Source organism: Oryx dammah, unplaced genomic scaffold, assembly GCF_014754425.2.
Source record: "Oryx dammah isolate SB20612 unplaced genomic scaffold, SCBI_Odam_1.1 HiC_scaffold_17, whole genome shotgun sequence".
NCBI lineage: Eukaryota > Metazoa > Chordata > Mammalia > Artiodactyla > Bovidae > Oryx > Oryx dammah.
Window position 1 is genome coordinate 6,987,019 of NW_024070201.1, and position 25,868 is coordinate 7,012,886.

Consider the following 25,868-nt stretch of genomic DNA (forward strand, 5'->3'; position numbering starts at 1 on the left):
TGACTCATTGGAAAAGACTCTGATGCTGGGAGGGATTGAGGGCAGGAGGAGGAGGGGATGACAGAGGATGAGATGACTGGATGGCATCACTGACTTGATGGATATGAGTTTAAGTGAACTCCGGGAGTTGGTGATGGACAGGGAGGCCTGGCGTGCTGTGATTCATGGGGTCGCAAAGAGTCGGACACGACTGAGCGACTGAATTGAACTGATTCCCTACTGATATCTTCTTAATGCCCTCTCATTTAAGAAGTATGCATTCTTTGACAGCTGTTGAAGAATGAAGAGGCAAAGTATATTAAAATTCTCTAAATTCAGAACATCCCAACATGAACTGGCATGCTGTATTCCTATCATTTAGCTTCGTCTTCATTGGAAATGTGTATTAAGGAAAGGAAATACAGGAAATCCCTCAGGGTCTGTGGTACCTGAATTAATTATTAAAGGGGAATTTCCATTGTTTGCTGCAGGGGTGAGTGAGAGTGGAGAATTTTTTGTAAAGGGAAAAATGATCTATTCTCAAGAAAATTAGTTACAGGAAAGTTGAAGACCTAGAAATATTTCTCTTAAAACTATCAGTGTTCTGTGGCCCTTGAAAAGTCTTCATATTTCTCTGTTTGAAGGCAATTAATCTATTTTATGAGAGTTAGAGATGAGAACGATCACAAAGATCGTAAACTCCAATATATAGTTTCTCTAAGCTCCTCCTAAATTCTCCTTTTCTGTATTAATCCAGAGTCATTTAACAAAAGAGGACAGAGGAGGTGCAAGTGAGTTCCTCTGGCAACTGTAGTCTGGCACTTTGACTCTTCTAGACAGAATGAATTGCACTCATTACCAGTATCATCAGGTCTGAAGATGGATCTATGCAGAGGTGACAGCCAGAATACAGCTGAGAAATCTAACAGTTAGATGGAAGCTCAGGAATAGAAGAAAACCAACAGACCTGAGAGATTACAGGTCTTCACAGTGAATGTGGGAGAAGCCAGATTTAAAGTTTCACCCATTCAAATTCAATCTTTATATACTGAGTTTTTATCAATAACTTTTTACTTTGGTAGAAAGAGACCTCAGCCACCTTAAGTTAAACTTGGGCTAAGCCTAATTTTGGCAATATATACTCAGAATTTTGACTGTTTTTGATATTGGGAAAGGAGAGTGTAACACCTCCCTTCTCTCCTTGACTCAAGATTAAGAATCATCATAAAGACAATAGGATCAGTACCAGTTTTTTAGCAAAGCATTCTTTGAAATTTTGAACTTCCTTTTACTATTTCAGAATTTACCTATGACCTATGTCTCTGAACACTTTTTAAGCCTATTTGCATTTTAGATTGTGGTAACAATATTTCCAATATTGTTCTTTAATTACCAATAATTTAATTTAATTTAATTTATCCAACCAGTCCATTCTAAAGAAGATCAGCCCTGGGGTTCTTTGGAAGGAATGATACTAAAGCTGAAACTCTACTACTCTGGCCACCTCATGCGAAGAGTTGACTCATTGGAAAAGACTCTGATGCTGGGAGGGATTGGGGGCAGGAGGAGAAGGGGGCAACAGAGAATGAGATGGCTGGATGCTATCACCGACTTGATGGATGTGAGTTTGAATGAACTCCGGGAGTTGGTGATGGACAGGGTAGCCTGGCGTGCTGCAATTCATGGAGTCGCAAAGAGTCGGACACAATTGAGCGACTGAACTGAACTGAACTTACAATCTAACTTTATGATACAACAGCTTTCAAGTTCTCCATATGGTAAAGAATCTGCCTGCAATGTGGGAGGCCTGGATTCAGTCCCTGGGTTGGGAAGATTCCTTGGAGAAGGGAAAGACTACCCACTCAAGTATTCTGGCCTGAATAATTCCATGAACAGTATAGTCCATGGGGTCTCAAAAAGTCGGTCATGACTGAGCGACTTTCACTAGGTTCATCATAACTTTTCTTCCAAGGAGCAAGCATCTTTTAATTTCATGGCTTCAGTCACTGTCTGAGGTGATTTTGGAGCCCAAGAAAATAAAGTCTGTCACTGTTTCCATTTTTTCCTCATTTGTTTGCCATGAAGTGATGGTACTGGATGCCATGATCTTTGTCTTTTGAATATTGACTTTTAAGCCAGCTTTTTCACTCTCCTCTGTCACCTTCATCAGGAGGCTCTTTAGTTCCTCTTCACTTTCTGCCATTAGGTTACTGTCATCTGCATATCTGAAGTTATTGATGTTTCTCCTGACAATCTTAATTCCAGCTTGTGCTTCATCCAGCCTGGCATTTCACATGATGTACTCTGCATATAAGTTACATAAGCAGGGTGACAATATACAGCCTTGACGTATTCCTTTCTCAATTTTGAACTGGTCCATTCTTCCATGTCCAGTTCTAACTGTGGTTTCTTGACCTTCATACAGGTTTCTCACGAGGCAGGTAAGGGGGTCTGATATTCCCATCTCTTTCCGAATTTTCCACAGTTTCTTATGATCTACAGTCTGCTCAAGAGAGGCAGATACGTGAATAAATGCTGTAAAGTGTATGAGTCTGTTCTTATCTTTGACTTTCCTATCAGTTTAAATAGACGGGCAGAAAAAATCCATTCTGGCAAAATTTTAGATCCAGTCAATAGTTAGGAAGGGAAGTTAAGTGCAGCGGTTTGTAACCTGAGAGCCCTCAGCCCCTGAAGTGTCTGTTTACCTTCATGGCTGCTCTTTAAGCTTCATGGCTTCAGTTGAGCCTGAGAATTTCTATGTTGAAGGAAGAATAAAAACTGGAATCAAACACTGTATTAAGTTAAACAAGTAGCTGCTGCTGTGGCAACAATCAGCATAAAAATGAGGAGCATCTGACATATCTAGGAAAATGCCTGTCTTCAATTCTTGTCTGAAATTGTATCTCACCTCCTGTTACCTTTTCTTGAGAGCAGTATCTGATTACCTTTTATGTCCCTCACAGCCGTGAGGAGTAGGTGCTGTATAAGTGCTTGTTACTCTTCTGTACACCAGCTGTGACAGGGCTCAGGGATCATTGTGCCATTTAGTGACAATTATTCTGAAGAGCAGGAAAGCCCTAGAGTTGCTTGTGGTTCCAAGAGTATGGCTGGTTAATTCAGTCACAAGCTGAATAATGAGAGTCTATGCTTTCTTTATTCTACAAGAACGCAATCTCATTTTAAAAATTCCATCTGAGATAGAATGTGGTATCTATCAGAGCACTGGTTGCTGAATATTTGTAGAATATTTGTTGAAATAACGAATGAATGAATAATTGTTTTATTTTCAGTACATTCAAGTGATACTCAATGTTGATGAAAATAATCAATAAACAATCTACAATAGGCTTAGAAAAGAGTTTTATTTGAGCCAAACTGAAGCCCGGAAGACAGCCTCTCATAATTCTGAGGAACTGATCTGGAAAAGCATGGTTTTTAGCACAGTTTTATATCTTGTCAGAATAAAGAACATCAAGCAAGTCAGGGATACATTCCTTCAAGGTTTCAAAACACAGGTCAGGATGTACACAGTCAGTCTGGCCTTGGCACCTGGGAAAGGAATCTTATCAAAAAGGAGGACCAGTATTGGCTTCCCAGGAAGGGAGGCATTTAATTTTTATTTTTAACATGGACATTCCTTACTTCTGGTCAATGTGCCCTTTTCTTAATAATTAAAGCAGATGTACAATATATGTTTTGACAGGCCACAAACAGGCTATTTTTAGTTAGCTTAAATTTAAGTCAACTCATGTATAAGCCAGAATGACTTACCCATGCCTTAGTATGTGAAAATATCTTTTATCACTAGGAATTTCATCATGGTTTTATATTTTTTAGTGCAATTTTGTGTCAAGATACTGAGATGACTTGGGTATTTATGAAATGATGAAAACAACAACAATAATAATTACCATTGATTCAACCCATCCCTGAGCTAAGAAGTTAGCATTTGTTATCTTGTATAACCTTCACAGCAACCCTAGGAAGAACCTTATATTATCCCCACTTTACAAATAAGAATTTTGAGGCTGTAAGAGCTTAAGTAATTTTCCCAACTCATGCACCTAGTAAGTGACTGTACTTAACTTGAAATCCAGGTCTGCCCTTATCGAAAACTCACTTAATTAGTGTTGATTCATGAGAATTAGACATGCATTTTCCTCACCCTTTTAATTTCTATAAAGCAGCCTTTTCTTTATATGGAATTATGCATTAAAATTATACACCGTATCTTCTACTATATAAAAATCCAACTAAAATTACCCTTTGAAAGGATAATTGTATCGAGGTCTTTTTATGTTTTATAATCTTTATGTTCTATTAACCCACTATCAGTCATCTATTTAAAAGTCAAAGGTTAATAGGCAAGCACCCACTTTTAATTTATTAATATATGGTGTGAATATATGAGGCAAAGGCAGAATCAAATCAACAGCCAGCTTCATTTTTTCTTTCAAAAAACTGAAATCACAGTGTTAAGTCTGGCTCATGAACTACTGCCAATATCTCACTTTAAGTGAGTTTACATTTCAGTGTGAGAGAACATAAATATGAAAACATTTGTAAATGATTCCCAAGGTGAAAAAAAACATACATTTCTAAAAGCAGTCTTATTCTTTTTTTTTTTTTTTAAATGGGCTTTTGTTTTGTTTTTGCTTGGAATATATCTTGTAAATTAGCAATGAGTTGGAAATAATTTTTAAGATATTTAACAGCAAAGAACACCTGTACTGTATCAATTCATGTGGTTTTTACTAAAAGTATTACCCCATATTTGAAGGGTCATACCTTCCTTTGAAATATCTAATTTCACATGAGCCTTATTGGAATTCTAGAGAGTATTGGTTTTGAGTCTTACATTTTTGTCTCCATAAGGACTAAGGATACATCTAGAATTGAGTGCTGCAGACAAGAGAGGCCAGGTATATTAAATTTTGTCATAACTCCATGGGTTCTTACTAATGTCAAGAAACAGCTTGTTTTCAGGTCTTGCCTTTGATGATATAATACAATAATTATGTTTTATCAAGTGCTTGATATGCACTTCCTTATATATAAAGTTTCTTTATATATATTCTTTTCTTCACATATATTTTTTATATATATATAAAGAAATGTGTGATTTCTTTAGCACAACTAATCTCACTAAGCCTTTTTTTTTTTTTTAATCTGTAAAATGAGAATAATAATGGCACCTACCTCACAGATTGACTTTAAGTTACCTTAGAGCACATGGCTAAAAATTGGAAGAGCTGGGATTTGATCACAACTATATCTAACCTTGGGCTTCCCAGGTGATGCTAGTGGTTAAAGAACCTGCCTGCCAATGTAGGAGATATAAGAGATGTGGGTTTGATCCCTGGGTCAGGAAGATCCCATGAGGGAGGGCATGGCAACCCACTCCAGTATTCCTGCTTGGAGAATCCCATGGACAGAGGAGCTTGGTGGGCTACAGTCCATAGTGTCACAAAGAGTCGGACATGACTGAAGCAACTTAGCATGCGTGTCGCACACATTTAAACTTAAAAGCCCAAGCTCCTAACCACTATAATTTGGAATAGTGGGCATGGACAACATATGTACTTCCACACCTCAAAGGTCTTCCCCATGACCTTAACCGACTATTTCACGAAAGGGGAAGAGCTGTTTCCTCATGACCTTGTTTATACTATCTGACCAGATACCTACTGAAAATAGTTGAGTCATTCTCAGTTGAGACACAGTTTATGAAATTCCTTTTATAGGATCTGTTTGAACCTACAGTTAGCAAAGTGAAACTAACAGGGAGGAGCAGGATGAAACTGTTTTCCATATAGACTCCCCACAATGTTACCTTATTGACTCATGTCTAGAGCCTCTCATATTTCTCTAATATCTTCTTCTCTTGATCCCTGCGAGGAATCTTTTTATCCTATAACACTGGCGACTTCAAAATGGAGGGGACAACTAATTCTGAATCTGCAAAGCTGATTTAAGAGTAAACTCTGCTGTGGAGGCTGTGACCTTAGTTTTTTGATGTGCAAAATGGAAACCATATTTACCTGGCTTACCTTGCAGCTCTTCATAGATCAAAACAGAAACGCATTCTACAAAAGACAAAGTGACAAAACTCTTACAGGCAAAGTGCAGCCAAACAGGGTTAAATTTAAAGCCTCATTTTGGCGCCTAGTGGCTGCAGTTTTGGACGTAACCTAAGTGATTAAGGTGACTGTGAAGATTAACTGAGATTCTATGATCCATTTGCAATGAAACAAATTCTAGCTAATAGATTTTATTAACATTGGGTTATGAATGGCCTTATTTCCATGTAAGAGAATACAGAGGAAGGAAATTTTAGAAAGACCTGAATGAAGATATATATAAATGGTGTATGTGAATTCAAAATGAGTATTTGATGTTTAAGTATGATCTGTAGTTTCCAAATCCTCTCAACATGCTATTAGGTCCTCAGCAGTAATTTATAATGAAAGCATTTTCATTAAACTTCCTTTTATCCAAAGAATCTCAGTTTGCAGACTTTATATTAGATCTTGTCTTTTGATCCCATAAGTTTGATAAGTAAAGTTCCTCAATAACAATTTAGTAAATAGATAAGTGATATTTGCTTTTCTTGAAACCTTTCCAAATGTTGTGTTTCTCAAGTTTATCAACACAGTATGTAAAGTCTTCCAAAGACCTAGCAAATGTATGTATTATGTGCCTAGCTGATGAAGTTATGAACATAGGAGATATGATGTGTGCAAGAAAGTATGATATGGGAAGAGTTGCTAACTTTTTATTTCTCCTGAATCAGCAGGTGAGTTTGGTGTAGTACAGTGCAGTACTTTTTGGCAACTTTCATTGTGTTTAGACAAATTTCCTCTTTTGAATATAAGGACAGTCTTTATGGTGCTAATACATTTCAGAGCTCACTCAACAGAATAGCAACTGAAGCATGTTAAAAAGAATAATAAACCTAAAAATAGAGCTTTTTATTCTCTACAGTCAAATCACTGATAAATTCTACAGTGTAACATAGTAAAATGTGATACTTCTACTTTTTTTTTTTTTTTTTGCTTTGCTTTATCTTTCCTAGAATGACTACAAAAAACTGTCGATGCAGTGCAAAGATTTTGTTGTTGGACTCCTTGATCTGTGCAGAAATACCGAAGAAGTAGAAGCCATTCTGAATGGGGATGTTGAAATACGCCACAGTGGTGGAGATCACAGTCGTCCTAACCTCAGCCGTTTAAAACTTGCCATTAAGTACGACGTAAAAAAAGTAAGATCAGGCACAAAGCCCTTTTTATGTTATTTCAGTTTTTATTGGTGCTAAATCAAGATGAAGGATTGGCATAATTAGGTTAAGCTGGGTTTTTCTAATTAATTGTTCTAGGTAGGATCTCTAGTAAATTCTAAGTGCCTGGCAGTGAGATATTTCACCTACACTAAATGCTGGTCTTTAAAAATCTAGACTTGTTTCTGCAATGATTGACATTTTCTTTTACTTAATGAATGATGCAAAAATGGCTTTGTGTGTTCAAAATACAAGGCATTTGTTGTAGGATGGGAACATCGTTATTTAAGACCCATCTCCACTTATTAATTTAGTCCACTTCTGGACCAATGCCTTTAGTTCCTTCTTTAGTGCATTTGAATCTCCTGTGTCTTTATTTGTGGAATATTTTTAGTCTCTGTCTTCAGGCAGTGCCTCCTATTCTTGACTGGTTTCTTAAGTTATATAAGATATGTTTATTTTTTTTCTTTAAAAAAATTGTTTATTGAGATATAACATGTATTCCATAAACAGCACATATCTTAAGTTGTATGTAAACTCATTAATTCTTAAAATTTCACACTCTTTTTATAAAATTTATTTATTTGGAGGCTAATTACTTTACAATATTGTATTGGTTTTGTCATACATTGACATGAATCCACCATAGGTGTACATTTGTTCTCCATCCCATCCCTCTGGGTCATCCCAGTGCACCAGCCCCAAGCACCCTGTATCATGCATCGAACCTGGACTGGTGATCCGTTTCACATATGATAATACACATGTTTCAATGCCATTCTCCAAAAGCATCCCACCCTCGCCCTCTCCCACAGAGTCCAAAAGACTGTTCTATACATCTGTGTCTCTTGTGCTGTCTTGCATATAGGGTTATCATTACCATTTTTAAAATTTCATATATATGCGTTAGTATACTGTATTGGTAATAAGGAGTTCATAATCTGAGCTACAGTCAGCTCTCAGTCGTGCTTTGTTGACTGTATAGAGCTTCTCCATCTTTGGCTGCAAAGAATATAATCAATCTGATTTCGGTGTTGACAATCTGGTGATGTCCATGTGTAGAGTCTTCTCTTGTGTTGTTGGATGAGGGTGTTTGCTATAACCAGTGCATTTTCTTGGCAAAACTCTATTAGTCTGCCCTGCTTCATTCCATATTCCAAGGCCAAATTTGCCTATTACTCCAGGTATTTCTTGACTTCCTACTTTTGCATTCCAATCCCCTATAATGAAAAGGACATCTTTTGGGGGTGTTAGTTCTAAAAGGTCTTGTAGGTCTTCATAGAACCATTCAACTTCAGCTTCTTCAGCATTACTGGTTGGGGCATAGACTTGGATTACTGTGATATTGAATGGTTTGCCTTGGAGACGAACAGAGATCATTCTGTCATTTTTGAGATTACATCCAAGTACTGCATTTTGGACTCTTTTGTTGACCATGATGGCTACTCCATTTCTTCTAAGGGATTCCTGCCCACAGTAGTAGTTATAATGGTCATCTGAGTTAAACTCACCCATTCCAGTCCATTTTAGTTCGCTGATTCCTAGAGTGTTGACGTTCACCCTTGCCATCTCTTGTTTGACCACTTCCAATTTGCCTTGATTCATGGACCTGACATTCCAGGTTCCTATGCAATATTGCTCTTTACAGGATTGGACTTTGCTTCTGTTACCAGTCATATCCACGACTGGGTATTGTTTTTGCTTTGGCTCCATCCCTTCATACTTCTTGAATTATTTCTCCACTGATCTCCAGTAGCATATTGGGCACCTACTGACCTGGGGAATTCCTCTTTCAGTATCCTATCATTTTGTCTTTTCATAGTGAAGAGGAACTAAAAAGCCTCTTCTTGATGAAAGTGAAAGTGGAGAGTGAAAAAGTTGGGTTAAAGCTCAACATTCAGAAAATGAAGATCATGGCATCTGGTCCCATCACTTCATGGGAAATAGATGGGGAAACAGTGGAAACAGTGTCAGACTTTATTTTTTTTGGCTCCAAAATCACTGCAGATGGTGACTGCAGCTATGAAATTAAAAGATGCTTACTCCTTGGAAGAAAAGTTATGACCAACCTAGATAGCATATTCAAAAGCAGAGACATTACTTTGTCCACAAAGGTCTGCCTAGTCAAGGCTATGGTATTTCCAGTGGTCATGTATGGATGTGAGAGTTGGACTGTGAAGAAAGCTGAGCGCTGAAGAATTGAGGCTTTTGAACTGTGGTGTTGGAGAAGACTCTTGAGAGTCCCTTGGACTGCAAGGAGATCCAACCAGTCCATTTTGAAGATCAGCCCTGGGTGTTCTTTGGAAGGAATGATGCTAAAGCTGAAACTCCAGTCCTTTGGCCACCTCATGCGAAGAGTTGACTCATTGGAAAAGACTCTGATGCTGGCAGGGATTGGGGGCAAGAGGAGAAGGAAATGACAGAGGATGAGATGGCTGGATGGCATCACGGACTCGATGGATGTAAGTCTGAGTGAACTCCAGGAGTTGGTGATGGACAGGGAACCCTGGTGTGCTGCGATTCACAGGGTCGCAAAGAGTCGGACACGACTAAGTGACTGAACTGAACAGATACTGTATTGGTATTTTTCTTTCTGGCTTTTTTCACTCTGTATAATAGGCTCCAGTTTCATCCACCTCATTAGAGCTGATTCAAATGTATTCTTTTTAATAGCTGAGTAATATTCCATTGTGTATATGTACCACAGCTTTCTTATCCATTCATTTGCTGATGGACATCTAGATTGCTTCCATGTCCTGGCTATTATAAACAGTACTGCGATGAACATTGTGGTACACGTGTCTCTTTCAATTCTGGTTTTCTCAGTGTGTATGCCCAGTAGTGGGATTGCTGGGTCATAAGGCAGTTCTATTTCCAGTTTTTTAAGGAATCGCCACACTGTTTTCCATAGTGGCTGTACTAGTTTGCATTCCCACCAACAGTGTAAGAGGGTTCCCTTTTCTCCACATCCTCTCCAGCATTTATTGCTTGTAGACTTTTGGATCGCAGCCATTCTGACTGGCATGAAATGGTACCTCATTGTGGTTGTGATTTGCATTTCTCTGATAATGAGTGATGTTGAGCATCTTTTCATGTGGTTGTTAGTCATCTGTATGTCTTCTTTGGAGAAATGTCTATTTAGTTCTTTGGCCCACTTTTTGATTGGATAGTTTATTTTTCTGGAATTGAGCTGCAGGAGTTGCTTGTATATTTTTGAGATTGTCAGCTGCTCCATTTGCTATTATTTTCTCCCATTCTGAAGGCTGTCTTTTCACCCTGCTTATGGTTTCATTTGTTGTGCAGAAGCTTTTAATTTTAATTAGGTACCATTTGTTTATTTTTGCTTTTATTTCCAGTATTCTGGGAGGTGGGTCATAGAGGATCCTACTGTGATTTATGTCAGAGAGTGTTTTGCCTATGTTTTTCTCTAGAAGTTTCATAGTTTCTGGTCTTACGTTTAGATCTTTAATCCATATTGAGTTTATTTTTGTGTATGGTGTTAGTGTTCTAATTTCATTCTTTTACAAGTGGTTGACCAGTTTTCCCAGCACCACTTGTTAAAGAGATTGTCTTTTCTCCATTGTATATTCTTGCCTCCTTTGTCAAAGATAAGGTGTCCATAGGTGCATAGATTTATCTCTGGGCTTTCTATTTTGTTCTATTGATCTATTTTTCTGTCTTTGTGCCAGTACCATACTGTCTTGATGACTGTGGCTTTGTAGTAGAGACTGAAGTCAGGGAGGTTGATTCTTCCAGTTCCGTTTTTCTTTCTCAAGATTGCTTTGGGTATTCGAGGTTTTTGTTTTTCCATAAAAATTGTGAAATTATTTGTTCTAATTCTCTGAAAAATATGGTTGGTAGCTTGATAGGGATTTCATTGAATCTATAGATTGCTTTGGGTAGTATACTCATTTTCACTATATTTATTCTTCTGATCCAGGAACATGGTATATTTCTCCATCTATTTGTGTCCTCTTTGATTTCTTTCACCAGTGTTTTATAGTTTTCTATATATAGGTCTTTAGTTTCTTTAGGTAGATATATTCCTAAGTATTTTATTCTTTTCGTTGCAATGGTGAATGGAATTGTTTCCTTAATTTCTCTTTCTAGTTTCTCATTTTTAGTGTATAGGAATGTAGGGGATTTCTGTGTGTTGATTTTATATTTTGCAGCTTTACTATATTCATTGATTAGCTCTAGTAATTTTCTGGTGAAATCTTTAGGGTTTTCTATGTAGAGGATCATATCATCTGCAAACAGTGAGAGTTTTACTTCTTCTTTTCCAATTTGGATTCCTTTTATTTCTTTTTCTGCTCTGATTCCTGTGTCCAAAACTTCCAAAACTATGTTGAATAGTAGCAGTGAGAGTGGGCACCTTTGTCTTGTTCCTGACTTTAGGGAAAATGCTTTCAATTTTTCACCACTGAGGATACGTTTGCTGTGGGTTTGTCCTATATAGCTTTTATTATGTTGAGGTTTGTTCCTTCTATTTCTGCTTTCTGGGGTTTTTTTTATCATAAATGGATGTTGAATTTTGTCAAAGGCTTTCTCTGCATCTATTGAGATAATCATATGGCTTTTATTTTTCACTTGTTAATATGGTATATTACATTGATTGATTTGCAAATATTGAAGAATCCTTGCATCCCTGGGATAAAGCCCACTTGATCATGATGTTTGATATTTTTAATATATTGTTGGATTCTGTTTGCTAGAATTTTGTTAAGGATTTTTGCATCTATGTTCATCAGTGATATTTGCCTGTAGTTTTCTTTTTTTGTGGCATCTTTGTCAGGTTTTGGTATTAGGGTGATGGTGGCCTCATAGAATGAGTTTGGAAGTTTACCTTCCTTTGCAATTTTCTGGAAGAGTTTGAGTAGGATAGGTGTTAGGTCTTCTCTAAATTTTTGGTAGAGTTCTGCTGTGAAGCTGTATGTTCCTGGGCTTTTGTTTGCTGGAAGATTTCTGATTACAGTTTCAATTTCCGTGCTTGTGATGGGTCTGTTAAGATTTTCTATTTCTTCCTGGTTCAGTTTTGGAAAGTTGTACTTTTCTAAGAATTTGTCCATGTCTTCCAAGTTGTCCCTTTTATTGGCATATAGTTGCTGATAGTAGTCTCTTATGATCCTTTGTATTTCTGTGTTTTCTGTTGTGATCTCTCCATTTTCATTTCTAATTGTGCTGATTTGATTTTTCTCCCTTTTTATTAAAAAAAAACAGTTTTTAAAGGTGGATTTTTTAATAAAAGTAATACAGACTTATGATTGGCTTTCAAACAGTATAGACATAACCCCTTTCTGTCTTCCTATTTCTTAATGGAGAATAGTCAGTATTCTATTTTTCTCCATAAATTCATCTTGGATATCTTCACATATTAGTATGTAAACATCCACTCAACCTTTTCAAAGCCTATATGTCATTGTGCTAATTTATATCGTTATGTTCATTTAATCCATTTATTGTTTAAGGGTGTCCATTATTTTCTTTAAGTTTCTGTTATTTCAAAACATTTGATAAATTTCCCTCAAAAAAGGTACACATGTCAACAGTGTATAGATGGGCTTATTTCTTCCACTCATTAAACCTTACCATTCTACAAAGACAAACACTATATCTTGATTTAATTGTCTTTGACTGTTAACCATACTTATGAAACATTTTTAGTTCCTTTATATAATCTGTCTTTTGTTTAACCTTTTAATATTCTTTAGCAATTGTTATTTTGGATTTTTGCTTTTTATATACTAAATAATGGTCTCTGTCACATGTAGCGTTCATCTGTAAAAATTAAATATACGAGAATAAAAATATTATGAAAAGTAAAAATTCTGAAATTTAATTATATAATATTCTTATTTGAAAGAGCTTATGGCACAGGAATATATCAATGGAATAGAATAGGCAGTCCATGAAAAGATCATATGCAAATGGGAATCTAGTATAAAATGCATTTAGCACTTTAGGTCAGTGCAGAAAAGGTGGTGTACTTTTTTTAAAATAAATATTTAGACATCTAAATTAGCAAGATCTTTATATCATTCCCTCTAGATGGAAAAAGTGCATAATCATAAAAGTCCTTTTATAAAATATGGATGAAGCTTTTTATAACACTAAATTTGTCTATGCTTTGAAAGTCCATTAGTCCTAAAGAAAAGTTTGGTATATTTGAATCCTTGAATTTACATAAACTGTATTAGAACCTCCTGCCACATTGCTTGATACCTGTGCCCTACATATTTTACATTTGTTCTTTAATTCTAACAATGATTTTTATGAGAAAGGATAGAACCTAATATTAGAATACAAGAAAAAAGCTTATGCTGAAACCTTCTTTAATCAAGCTGTTAAATGTTTTGTTACCCCCTGCTAGTTTGTAGCCCATCCAAACTGTCAACAGCAGCTCCTGTCCATATGGTATGAGAACCTTTCTGGGCTGCGGCAGCAGACCATGGCGGTCAAGTTCCTCGTGGTCCTCGCCGTTGCCGTGGGACTGCCCTTCCTGGCTCTCGTTTACTGGTTCGCTCCGTGCAGCAAGGTACGTCTGTGAAGCCTGGACCTCTGTCAGCCCCTTAAAGTCTGTCTGGTTTATGTATCAGATTCAGTTAGGCAGGGAAAATTCTATTTCTCAAACAAAAATGTCAGGAAGTCAGAGTTGGGTTCACATTATAAAAATAACATTTGCTATAAGAAATTTTAAAAAAGCAATGGAAAGAAAAAATTCACCTGTAATATCACTGTTAGTAACATGTGAAAGAAAACATCAGTTAGATTATTACTATTTGTCTTCTCTCTAGTCATACCTATGCATATATTTCTACATTTTTAATGAAGCATGCATTGAGCAGAATTTCAAATAACTTCCTAAAAGAACGCTTCCTTTTGTTTTTCCCCCCGCTGGCAAAATTTGAGATGAAAATTTTTGTTTATCATTTATTTTAACTAATAAATCTTAATATAAATAAAGGACAATTGTGTAAATACTCCTATAATGCTTGTTTCAATGAAGAGGATTTATTTGGGGACAGTATACATTGTAACCTGACAGCAAAAATAGCTTTTATTGTTTGTTTGTTTTTATTTTTAGCAGACTCCCTCTGCCTAGACTTTGATGAAATTGGTTTGTTCAAATGAACCTAGCCTTTCAGAACAAGTTTGGAAGATGTTGACCTGTCATTCTTTAACAGGCATAGAAATTTGCCTTGCATTGCCAACAATCTTATTCTTCATATTTTGGAAGCCACATTTCTGGAATCTTTTAAGTTTCAACTCTGAGAGTCAAACGTAAATAATTCTGAAGCTATGTAGCTAAAATGTCTATTGGACCATCTATTTATGTGCTATGTAGATATGCCAGTTGAATCACTTGCTGTTCTTAAACCTGGATATGGCTTATATTCACATGGGTCCAAACATCTTGCCATTATTTTTTTATTTATTGCTAACATTTAAAAAAATTGTTATTTAGTCACATATTTGGTGCTTTAACCTTATAGGAATGTTTCTAAGTGGCTTATAGTAAGAAGCTGGTGCAAAGCCTTTTTCACATAGTGGGAGCTTCATCATTACTTCCAGTGATGAAGATAGGAACCGCTAGAAACTGGGCATTTTCTCCTGAGGGTAAAATCTATCATCACAAATATTTGCCCCATAAAGGCCAAAAATTGATTCATAAATAAAATATAAAGGAGGAAAATAAAATGAAAATAGTGATATTTACTAGAATTTATTGCATGGATTTTTTTCTAGGAAGTTAAGATTTTCCTTTTTTTCCTTTTTTCATAGGAATGACAGATTTCATTTTGAAAAAACTAATTAATCCTCCTTACTAGAATATAGGCTACATCTATGTATGTGGTATCTATTCTGCTTCTACACACATTTCTGGGTTCTTCAGAGATGTATACTGAATTATGCTTGTTATTAATCTGGGATCAGTTAAGCTGTAATATATTTTCTAAAGTGAATAATTGCCCCTCTCCATAATGAGCTCAAAAACATAATGCCTTTCAGAGGGTTTGGTGTTTGACAGACTATTTTTGGCAGTCCTTAGAGTTTCACATTTCTTAATTTTTGATTAAATCCTAATCAACCTGATTTCCTTCACTATTTCTTCTTCCCTAACTATGTTTCTTTCTGGCATCTGTTTTTCATCCTCATTTAGATCATCAAGGCAAATAATCAAATTAAAAGAACACTGTCAATGTATTTTTTTCTCATATCTAAAATCTATTTTACTGACTCTTATTTAGGATTTGAAGGATGATTATAAAATATATTTTATATTTTCCCTTTAGTGATACAGATATAAATATTACAGCTTAGAGAATTGTGGTTTTTTTTAAATAAGGGAAAATTACTCAGGCTATAATGATACTTTTATTCAAAATACTGTTTTAAATACTTAAAAATTCAAAAACATCCATGAAAATTGTACCAGATCAAATTGCAGGCCTATGCACCTTGACAGAGTCCCTGTTTCTGTTTAGAGCTTGGTTTTCATTCCTCAAGTCTGCTGTTTAAGAAATTCTTTTTTGTCCTTACTTGTGCTCTGTTTTCCACCATAATCCAAATATGTTTTATGCTCATTATAGTAAAAATAGGTCATGCTGTGATTTCAAATCATTTTGGCTTCAGCTAGAACTAGCTTCAACTTTTTCTATTTACTATTGGTATTTAATAGCTATTTGATCACAAATACATACTTAAAAAGAATATGATGTAAAATTTAAAGTTCTTCCTTTCAGTCATTTTTCAGGTACATCAGTTTTTTTTTTTTTTTCTTTTGTGTAGCAGAGTTTTATAAAAGTGCAAAGGGACAGAAAAAGCTGACACAGATATCAGAAGGGGGATGGAGAATGCCCCTCTCACTAGTGTTAGCAAGGGGGTTATATACTTTTTACATTAGTTATTACAATAAATCAATAGAATGTCTCAAGGTTGTAAAGATCTTACTAGACCCACTCCCACAATTTACATTTTAGGATGACAGGATTAGAACTTAACAATAGAAAGACCCGACCAAACCCACTCCCATAATATATATGTTCTAAGATACCAGGATTAGTCAGAAGGTTTTCAGGAAGCAAAAACTGTCCTCAAGCAGGCTACATTGTTGTTATATAATCCCTAGTACAGAGTTTAAACTGAATTTTTTTTCTTATGTAATCATCAGTTCTGGGCTTAAAAACAACAACAACAACAATGTTTTATGTGACTAAGACTAAGGAATGTAGAGGAAGAAAAAAAAAAGTTTGTCCTTTCCTCCTCCTTGAGAATTCCAGACTCCTATCTCTTCCTCAAAAACCCCAGACCCCTCTCTCCTTGGGGACTCTGGAATTATAATCAATCTGTCTAGGAATTCACTCTCTCATTGCCCCCTTTTCTTTTAGGAGAATTATATTGTCAAGGGAAAGGGGCATCGTTTTCTTTACATAACTACTTCCTACTGTTGAGGGGCGTGGTCCCTAAATCATTGAGGCAACCTACTCTACTAACCCTCATATGGAGGGTCTCTGATCCAGGGGCCCCAAGTAATAGTTGGAGGAGGCTGTGGCACTCATAGGAGCTTGAACAACCTTTTGTAACCTAAAAGCTTTCAGACGGCAAAAAACAAATTCAGTTACACAGTTACAGATGTAAGTTCAGTTCAGTCGCTCAGTTGTGTCCGACTCTTTGCGACCCCATGAATTGCAGCACACCAGGCCTCCCTGTCCATCACCAACTCCTGGAGTTCACTCAGACTCACGTCCATCGAGTCCGTGATGCCATCCAGCCATCTCATCCTCGGTCGTCCCCTTCTTCTCCTGCCCCCAATCCCACCCAGCATCAGAGTCTTTTCCAATGAGTCAACTCTTCGCATGAGGTGGCCAAAGTACAGATGTAAAGCAAACAGCAAAAATAGAACAATTAGAATTATTATGATTAAGATAGTTTTCCACCATGGGGAGCTGGTTAACGTTTCCCAAAGTGAGGTGACTGCAGCTTTAGGAGTACCATAGCCTGATTCATTTCGTTCACGTGTTTAGTAAAGTGAGTAACATTAGTACTCATATCTGGTATATATGTACAACATTGGGTATTAATAATAGCACAAGTTCCTCCTTGTGTGGCTGCTAGAATATCTAAGGCCAATCTGTTTTGTAAAACCATCTTTTTAACTTGTATTTGTTCAGCTTTAAGGACTGAAAGTCAGAGCATCAACTCGTAGCATAATATCTGATCTATAGTTCCCAAACAGGGAATGAATATTGTAGCTAGAAAATCATACCAGTGAAATACAGACTTTGCCCAACAAATTTTTTTTTTTCTGGTGTGTTTTTTTTTAATTAATTTATTTTTTATTGAAGGATAATTGCCTTACAGAATTTTGCTGTTTTCTGTCAAACCTCAACATGAATCAGCCATAGGGATACAAATATCCCTTCCCTTTTGAAACTTCATCAGTTTTTCACTTTGGTCAATTATTCTTTACAGTTTTTTTTTAGAAATTTGTTTACATCACAGAATTTATAGATGACAAATTTTACTATGAGTAACTCATAGTAAACTCAAAGGAGTAACTCTGGTTCCTAAAGTCCACTGAATCTCTCTATAGGGAAATGCAACTCTCAATGATTTGTGATAATAAATGGAAAATATGAATATCCACACACATCACTTTAGTTTCCTGTAAGCCAACTTTTTATCCTGTAAGCCAACTTTTTATGCGTTTTCTTGTTTAATTTTTTCTTTAAGCCACAACCTTTAATAAGCAACAAAAGTGCTTGGTTTGATTCTCCTGTTTGCCCCCTGGATAGAGTGAAGGGGTCAATTGCAGAGGGCCAGGAACCCTGTGAAGAGCGAGAGTGAGCCTGCTCAGGAGGGAGGTGCAGCTTATCGCCCTGGATGGCTGAATACTGGCTTGAGATGTGTTCAGACAGCTGAATGCAAGCTCCAGGCCTCTCAGACTTGAGGTCCACTCTAACGTGGGTGGCTCTCTTCTCACTCTGTTTTACGTCCCTAGCCTTTTCTCTTCTCCTCTTCCTGTTTTAGTTTGTGCTTTCTTGAGTTTTTGTTATTTTGTGTTTTGAAGGCTGCCTCTCATTCTCCCCTGAACAAGGCAGGGAATAAATAAATTTTTCATAGATTTCACTACTAATAGTCAATGCCCCAATCCCAGTTTTCCACAACAGTCAAACAAATTGAGAATTTTAAAAATGTTCATTTAATATTTATAACAGTAGTTTTTTTCACCAGAAAGATATTGAACCTTGCAGTAAGTGATTAAATAAAGCTCATACACATGATTAAACTTTATATAATACATGATTAAATAGCCAAGTCACAATAAATTGTATATATAACAATGTCAAATTTAAATTGTATATGTCGTACACTATGGAAAAGTTGCATTAATGTTTGGTTTCTAACAGTCCATATTTAAAGAAAAACATGGCTAAGGACAATAGGCAAAAGGAAATCAGTCCTATTTTCTCTCCCATTTGTTTTAACTTTATATGAGAGTTCTATTTAAATGAGATCTTAAAAAGAAACACAAAAAAATACTTTGATTCAAGCTAAGGAACATTTACTTACAGAAGTGTGCTTTTCAGACATGATTTTTACAGCAACCTTTTACAAATTAATTTTGGATTGGCTCTGCAATATATCTAACTGTATGGATCGATTGACTTAAAACTAGATTGATTTATTAATCTAGATAAACACACACACATGCACAGCATGACATTCTGCCTGGCCTCAGTGAGAGAGAGAAAACAAATATTGTACATTAATGCATAAAAATGGAATCTAGAAAAAATGATACTGATGAACCTATTTGCAGGGCAGGAACAGAGGCGCAGACATAGAGAGTGGACATGTGGACACGGAAGAGGAAGGCAGGGCAGCACAGACTGGGAGAGCAGCACTGACATGTGTGCACTCCCAGAGATAAAATAGATAGCCAGTAGGAAGCTTCTGATGCCACAAGGAGCTCAGCTCGGTGCTCTGTGACGATTCACAGGGGTGGGATGCTGGGATAGGGAGGCTCAAGAAGAATGGAAAATGTATATACACATACCTGATTCACTTTGTCGTATAGCAGAAACTAACACAACATTGTAATGCAATTATACTCCAATAAAAATTTTAAAAAAGGTTCTAATTAAGAGAGAAGGGACTAAGCTATGTGACTCATTCTAGCTCTAACTTTTATGATTTTGAAAACCATATAGACCGATAAAGTTTGTAGGAGCAGAGAATATTGATTGCATTTCTTCCATTATAGCAATTAGCTTTGTTAAAAATCTTAGAACCTTTTTTTTCTCTAAGAATTTACCTGTATATGTACTTCCATTAGAAAATAAGAAATTGTGTTGTAAACCAAATAGAAACATTAACTCTTAAACAAATAGCTGTGCTTAGTTGCTTAGTCATGTCTCACTCTCTGCGACCCCATGGACTGTAGCCCAACAGGATCCTCTGTCCCTGGGGATTCTCCAGGCAGGAATACTGGAGTGGGTAGCCTATCCCTTCTCCAGGGGAACTTTCTAACCCAGGAATTGAACCGAGGTCTCCTGCATTGCAGGCAGATTCTTTACCAGCTGAGCAACCCGAGAAGCCCCAAGTATACCGGAGTTCAAATTCCACCTCTACCACTTAAGGAGCTAGTTTCTGGACCTTGCTTCCTCTTTTTTTTCATCTGTAAAATGGGCATTTCAGCAGCATATACCCCTTTGTATTGTTGTAACAGTTACATGTAATTAATAAAGCACTTAAAACAGTACTTAGTACTGGATAAGTGGTGGTGGTATTAATTTCTGTATTTTGTTAATTTCTATATTTTTCTGTAATAATCAGTTAACTTAAAAAGCTGTTGAAAGCTATGAGCCCTCTCCTATGAAAAAAATATCCTTCCATGTGTGTACTGAGTTTTGTTTACCATTCCAGGGGTGCAAAGAGCCCCTGAGACACATCTTGGGCACACACCACCCCTCTGCTCTGACTAGAATGTGTGCATCTCAGATGGGAATGATTCCTGCACTATTGATGCACGGGAGCTTTATGGTCTGCATATTTCAAATGAAGACTCTGATTTTCACATAATTTAGGAAGTTCACTCATTGCTAATGAGGGAATGAAACTGGAACCTGAACCTAAAATGTTGGACTTTCATGCAGGGTCATTCCAGGACGTTGGTCCAGTGCATGACAGGACTTACCCTCCTGTCTTGCCCTTTGCTGGGCGTCCTCTCCTCCTGACTTCTGCTCACTTACAGCATCTCCAACATACAATATCACTTGAAGCCTGACCCACACCCACAACAGTTCAGTTCAGTCACTCAGTCGTATCCGATTCTTTGTGACCTCAAGGACTGCAGCAAACCAGGCCTCCCTGTCCATCATCAACTCCTGGAGTTTACTCAAACTCATGTCCATGAGTCGATGATGCCATCCAACCATCTCATCCTCCGTTGTCCCCTTCTCCTCCCGCCTTCAATCTTTTCCAGCATCAGGGTCTGTTCTAATGAGTCAGTTCTTAGCACCCACATCACTGAAATACATATGCAGACAGTGCTAGTGCTAAGTCACTTCAGTTGTGTCTGACTCTTTGTGATCCTGTTGGCCGTAGCCTGCCAGGCTCCTCTGTCCCTCTGTCCATGGGATTCTCCAGGCAAGAATACTGGAGTGGGTTGCCATTTCTTTCTCCAGGGGATCTTCCTGACCCAGAGGTTGGACCCACGTCTCCTGTGTCTCTTGCATTTTCAGGCAGATTCTTTACCACTAATGCCACCTGGAAAGCCCGGAAGGCAAATATCAACCAAGGGTGTATACATAGCAAAGTAGATTCAGTTTAATATTTTCATTGCTGCTTCCTCAATACTTCATGCCCACTAAATTAGTTTGTTTTTTATGAATAATTGTGATACTCTGCTCTGCCTTTTGTTATTATACTAATAAAGTATTTTGTCAGTATCACATATATTTTAAGAACTTAAATATTATTTTATAGAACTGAATTTATTTAACTATCAATCCCAAATATCAGCATATGTAGATGAGCAATGAGACAAAATTTTATATTAGCATAAAGGATTATTTTTCTATTATCAGTTATAAATGTACATAAACACTGGACTGCACAGATGTTTGTTCTTGTGTATAGACATGTGTGTTTTGCAAAATGCACTCATCATTCTTTTGGTGTGTTTTGTGGCAGATGGGGAAGATAATGCGTGGACCATTCATGAAGTTTGTGGCACATGCTGCCTCCTTCACCATTTTTCTGGGACTGCTAGTCATGAATGCAGCTGACAGATTCGAAGGCACCAAAATCCTTCCTAATGAAACCAGCACAGATCATGCAAAACAGCTGTTCAGGATGAAAACATCCTGCTTCTCATGGATGGAGATGCTCATTATCTCCTGGGTAATAGGTAAAGACTGACTTTCTCTCATCATTTATTTTTGCAGCCATAGCAATAGGACTGAATGACACCTATTCTCTCACATGTCAGTTATATAAATGTATGCAGCATAATACAATGCTCTGCACAACATGATTTTGTTTTTAAAGTGAAGTTATCTAGGGTTCATTTTCAGTACCACAGTTCTCTCACATGCCACAAGCTTTTTAGAGTTCCAAGAAAAACCCAGGAAGAAAATGAACAGGATAGTATGAATCAAACCTTGCCAGTGATGAAAAACTGCCGTTCATATTTTGGGACAGCTGTGACTTCAAGCTTAAAAATAACCGTATGATTTTATGTTGGAATTTAATAGGAACAGAAGGTCCTAGCCACTCACATCTATTGAACATTTGTTATGTACTAAGAACTGTTCAGATCATTTTACATCCATCACATTACACACTGTCTTTGTGCCTTAGTGGTCTAATCTATCATATAATAATAACGTCTACACTATGGGTTTAGGTCTCCCAGATGGAAAGTGAAACAGAGAGAATGCAGTCTCAATTACTAGGCTGTCTTTATAATTAGTCATCCATATTGCCTGACATTAAATATAATGAAAATAAAAGATATTTCAATTGGATATTTATAAATGAATAGACTCAGTAGCTATTACCTATTGAGGATAATAATGTGAATAAAATGTAGTCCTTATAGTCAAGGAAGTTAAGTCTGCTGGAAGGGGGCAGGCAGGTCAACAAGTAAATCAATAAAGAAAACTATGTGACAAATAATATTACTGAGGAGCTATTAGAGGGTTATGAACATACACAGATTGGGCACCTAAATCTGAGTGGGTGGGATGTAGAAGGGGCAGAGAAGGTCTCCCTAAACAGTACATTCAATCTGAGACTTTGAAGATAAGGGCATGTTAATCCTACTGTTTATGGGGAGGTAAGGAAGGACTGATGTTGAGGCTGAAACTCCAGTACTTTGGCCACCTGATGAGGAGAGCTGACTCATTTGAAAAGACCCTGATGCTTGGAAAGATTGAGGGCAGGAGAAGGGGATGACAGAGGATAAGATGGTTGGATGGCATCACTGACTCAATGGACATGAGTTTGGGTGGTGATGGACAAGGAGGCCTGGCGTGCTGCGGTTCATGGGGTTGCAAAGAGTCAGACACGACTGAGTGACTGAACTGAACTGAAGGACACTATGAGGCATGAATCAAAATGCTGAAGGCAAAGATGTGGAACTAGGTCCACACTTGGCACCTCATTTGCCAAGTCATGTGTTAGGCTCAGCTATAACACAGGCTCATTTATGTATGTGAGTGATGGGAGAGAGGGGAGGAGACATGGTCAGAGGCTGATTTTCAGCTATTGGTGCTGTAATCACCTTTTATAAAACGCAGTTGGCTGTGAGATAGAGGGTGGCTTTGAGAAGGCGGGTCAGGAGGCTGAGAGACAACTGAAGTGATCCATGTGTGGAATGTGGGGCCAGAGGTGAGGGAGTGAGGAAAGGACTTGAGAGCTTTGTAAAAGATACTCTTCAAAAAACCTGGTAATGTATTGCACGTGGAAAGGGAGAGCTGTGGATTCTGCCTTGGGTTAAGGTGCTGACTGCAAGTCTCTAAGAGGAAGAATACACAGGGAAGATAAGGATTGAGACTGGGAGAATGAAAAGCTGGTAAGGAATTTTGCTTGAGATTGACTTCGAAGTGCCATGGAATTTCCAGGTGAAGATGTCTACTAAGTAATAGGAAATGCAACCCCAGAGAGAAGCCAGGCTGTGGACAAAGTTTCAGCTGTCTCCATAAGGTCCCGACTATGCAGGAAGTCCTGCAGGGTAGATATGTGGAGAAGGATGTGAGAAGAGAGCTCAAGGAATCTTTATCCAAAACCGCTGGCAGTCCGTGAGCTTGGTTCTCCCCTGGTGATCTGGAGAAGCATCTGCAGTCGGTTTTATGTCACTTATGTGGCAAGGGATATCATCTTGGCTTCCTTATTCTGGGGCTGATAGGATAATCAATTGAAATGTTATGAAGCACTATACAAATTACCTTATGAGCATTTTATGTGCATATGAGGTAATTCAACAGCATTGAGAGTTATTCAAAACTTCTGCATCACTTTATTTCCTGTTTATGTTCCAAGGAGAAATACAGTGTCTTAACATGTGAATTGCATTACTAAGGTAAACCTTCAATAAAGAAGAGTTTGATTGTCCACTTTTTCTTTTCTAATTTAATTGGTTTGTCTTATGCTATAAAGCTCTAAGAAATATCTCACTTTGAATATCTGATTTAAAATAGGAATGATCATTTGGACATTGCCTTTATCTTAAGCTAAATGCCTATATGCCATCATATTTTGTGCATGTTAGTATGTGTAACATACATAATATAGTACTTGGCACATTGGAAATGTCTAAGAAATTTCAAATGGCTATGATTATTATTAAACTCTTCATTAAGAGTTATGTTTCATATTTCCTACTGAAAAGATATTAATCAAGATACGACTCTTTCATTCAAGGTTAAACTTTGAAAGCATTTAATTTTATGTAAGGGGATTAGATATAATGAATGTTCATTTTATTCTTTTTCTTATTTTAAACTTTCTATTTTGTATTGGGGCATAGCTAGTTAACAAGGTTGTGATAGTTTCAGGTAAACAGTAAAAGGACTCAGCCATATATACATGTGCATCCATGTTCATCTTATTCTTTATCAAACATTATTTACTCTTCTCATACTAATATTTTAATATAAGCATTAAAAGTTTTTCTTTTTTCACCTGGAAACCTAAACCAAGAATGTTAACTTTTAATTTTATGAATAAAAGCATTTTCCTTGGAACAACTGGGCCAATAAGCATTATATTTGAGATTTGGAGATGATCTCAGTGTTCATTTAAAGGGAAAACAATGAACAACTCAGAATGGACAACTGGTACTTTGTAGCATGTGTTAGGCTCCTGGTTCATTTTCTAACACTGATATTTATTTTTCTTCTTGAGTTTTCTTGAAAGTTGTTGTACCTTCTGAAAATAATCATTAAGTGGGCTACTTAGGTCTGATGCTAGCTGGTTTGAAGGAAAAGACTGACATTATTGGTCACAGCAAGCAAATTGATATAATTTTTAGTGAAAAGTTGAAAAGCTGAATGATGGAATCTGCATTTCAGGAGATCTTGACAGAATGGCGAGCTCAAAACAAGAGAAATGAGAAGGGTAGCAGGAACACAGGGAGGGGGAGATGTGCTTGATGACACTTCACAGGAAAAGGTCTTAAGCAGCAGTTTTAGCCTAATGTCCAGTGTGAGCGCGGAGGAAGGAAATGCAAGGACTGCAGGCAAGGGCTGTAATTATGTCCTTGAGCCGCACTCTGTCTAGACCACAGCTGCGGGCAATTGGCAAAATAGGGAGCATTCCAAGTGGAAAGCCGTCAGAAAAGTGAGTGGCTTCTCCACAGAAAAGCCCCTGTTGGGACTGGAGAAACTTACTCTGGAGGGTGGGAGGTAGGGTGGGACCTAGGGATTGTGAAGCCTGAAATTTAGTTTTTTGGAGGGCCCCATTTAGAGAAAAAGAAGACAAAACAGAGACTTTGGAGGATCCTGGGCAAATAAGGCATCCTAGAGTTTAAATTTCATTCACTTCATGGGAAACCCACCTCTTCTTTAGAAGAATAAATTTAATGAATGCACAAGTGTTTTTGCTTTTTTTAAAATTTTAAGGAATTTAAAGGTGGAGGGAGCAGATTCATTCTCTTGAGGGCAGAATTAGTACTGACAGGTTCACAGTGAAGGGATACTTCCTGCAAAGTCAACAATGGGATGGGCAGTCTTCAGTAGGAGTAATTCAGGACCTATTCAAGCAGAGGCTCCACCCTGTGGAGGAGTTGTCTGCTTGTGGAGAAATTAGACTGGATGGAGGATTTCGAACTCTGCTTGGCAACGCCTGGGGGTCCCCAGAAAACATAACATGGAAATTCTTCCTTCAAACAGAATGGTTTGCTGTATCTGTTTTATCTTTTATAAGCTTTGGGAAGATATCATTTTTACCAAGAAATGTACCCCTTAAAGAGAGAGAAGATGGAGGAGAATTGGGAAGAAGGAGAAAAGCTTTGAAAACAACTAGACTATATGAATTTAAAACCCCCAGTAATCCGTCTTTCAGCTACACTAAACTACCCTTGTTTCCTATTGAGGAAGCTGGT

The 25,868-nt window shown here is 37.2% G+C and overlaps 1 protein-coding gene across 1 annotated transcript in view; it reads left to right on the plus strand.

The window, feature by feature from the left end:
• Positions 1-25,868, plus strand: part of TRPC6 (transient receptor potential cation channel subfamily C member 6) — a 158,046-nt gene that overhangs the window by 105,410 nt on the left and 26,768 nt on the right. The window contains exons 3-5 of the mRNA XM_040257870.1: positions 7,055-7,240; positions 13,626-13,790; positions 21,455-21,671. Of these exons, the coding sequence (XP_040113804.1) occupies positions 7,055-7,240; positions 13,626-13,790; positions 21,455-21,671 (568 nt within the window). The remainder of the gene's footprint in view (positions 1-7,054; positions 7,241-13,625; positions 13,791-21,454; positions 21,672-25,868) is intronic.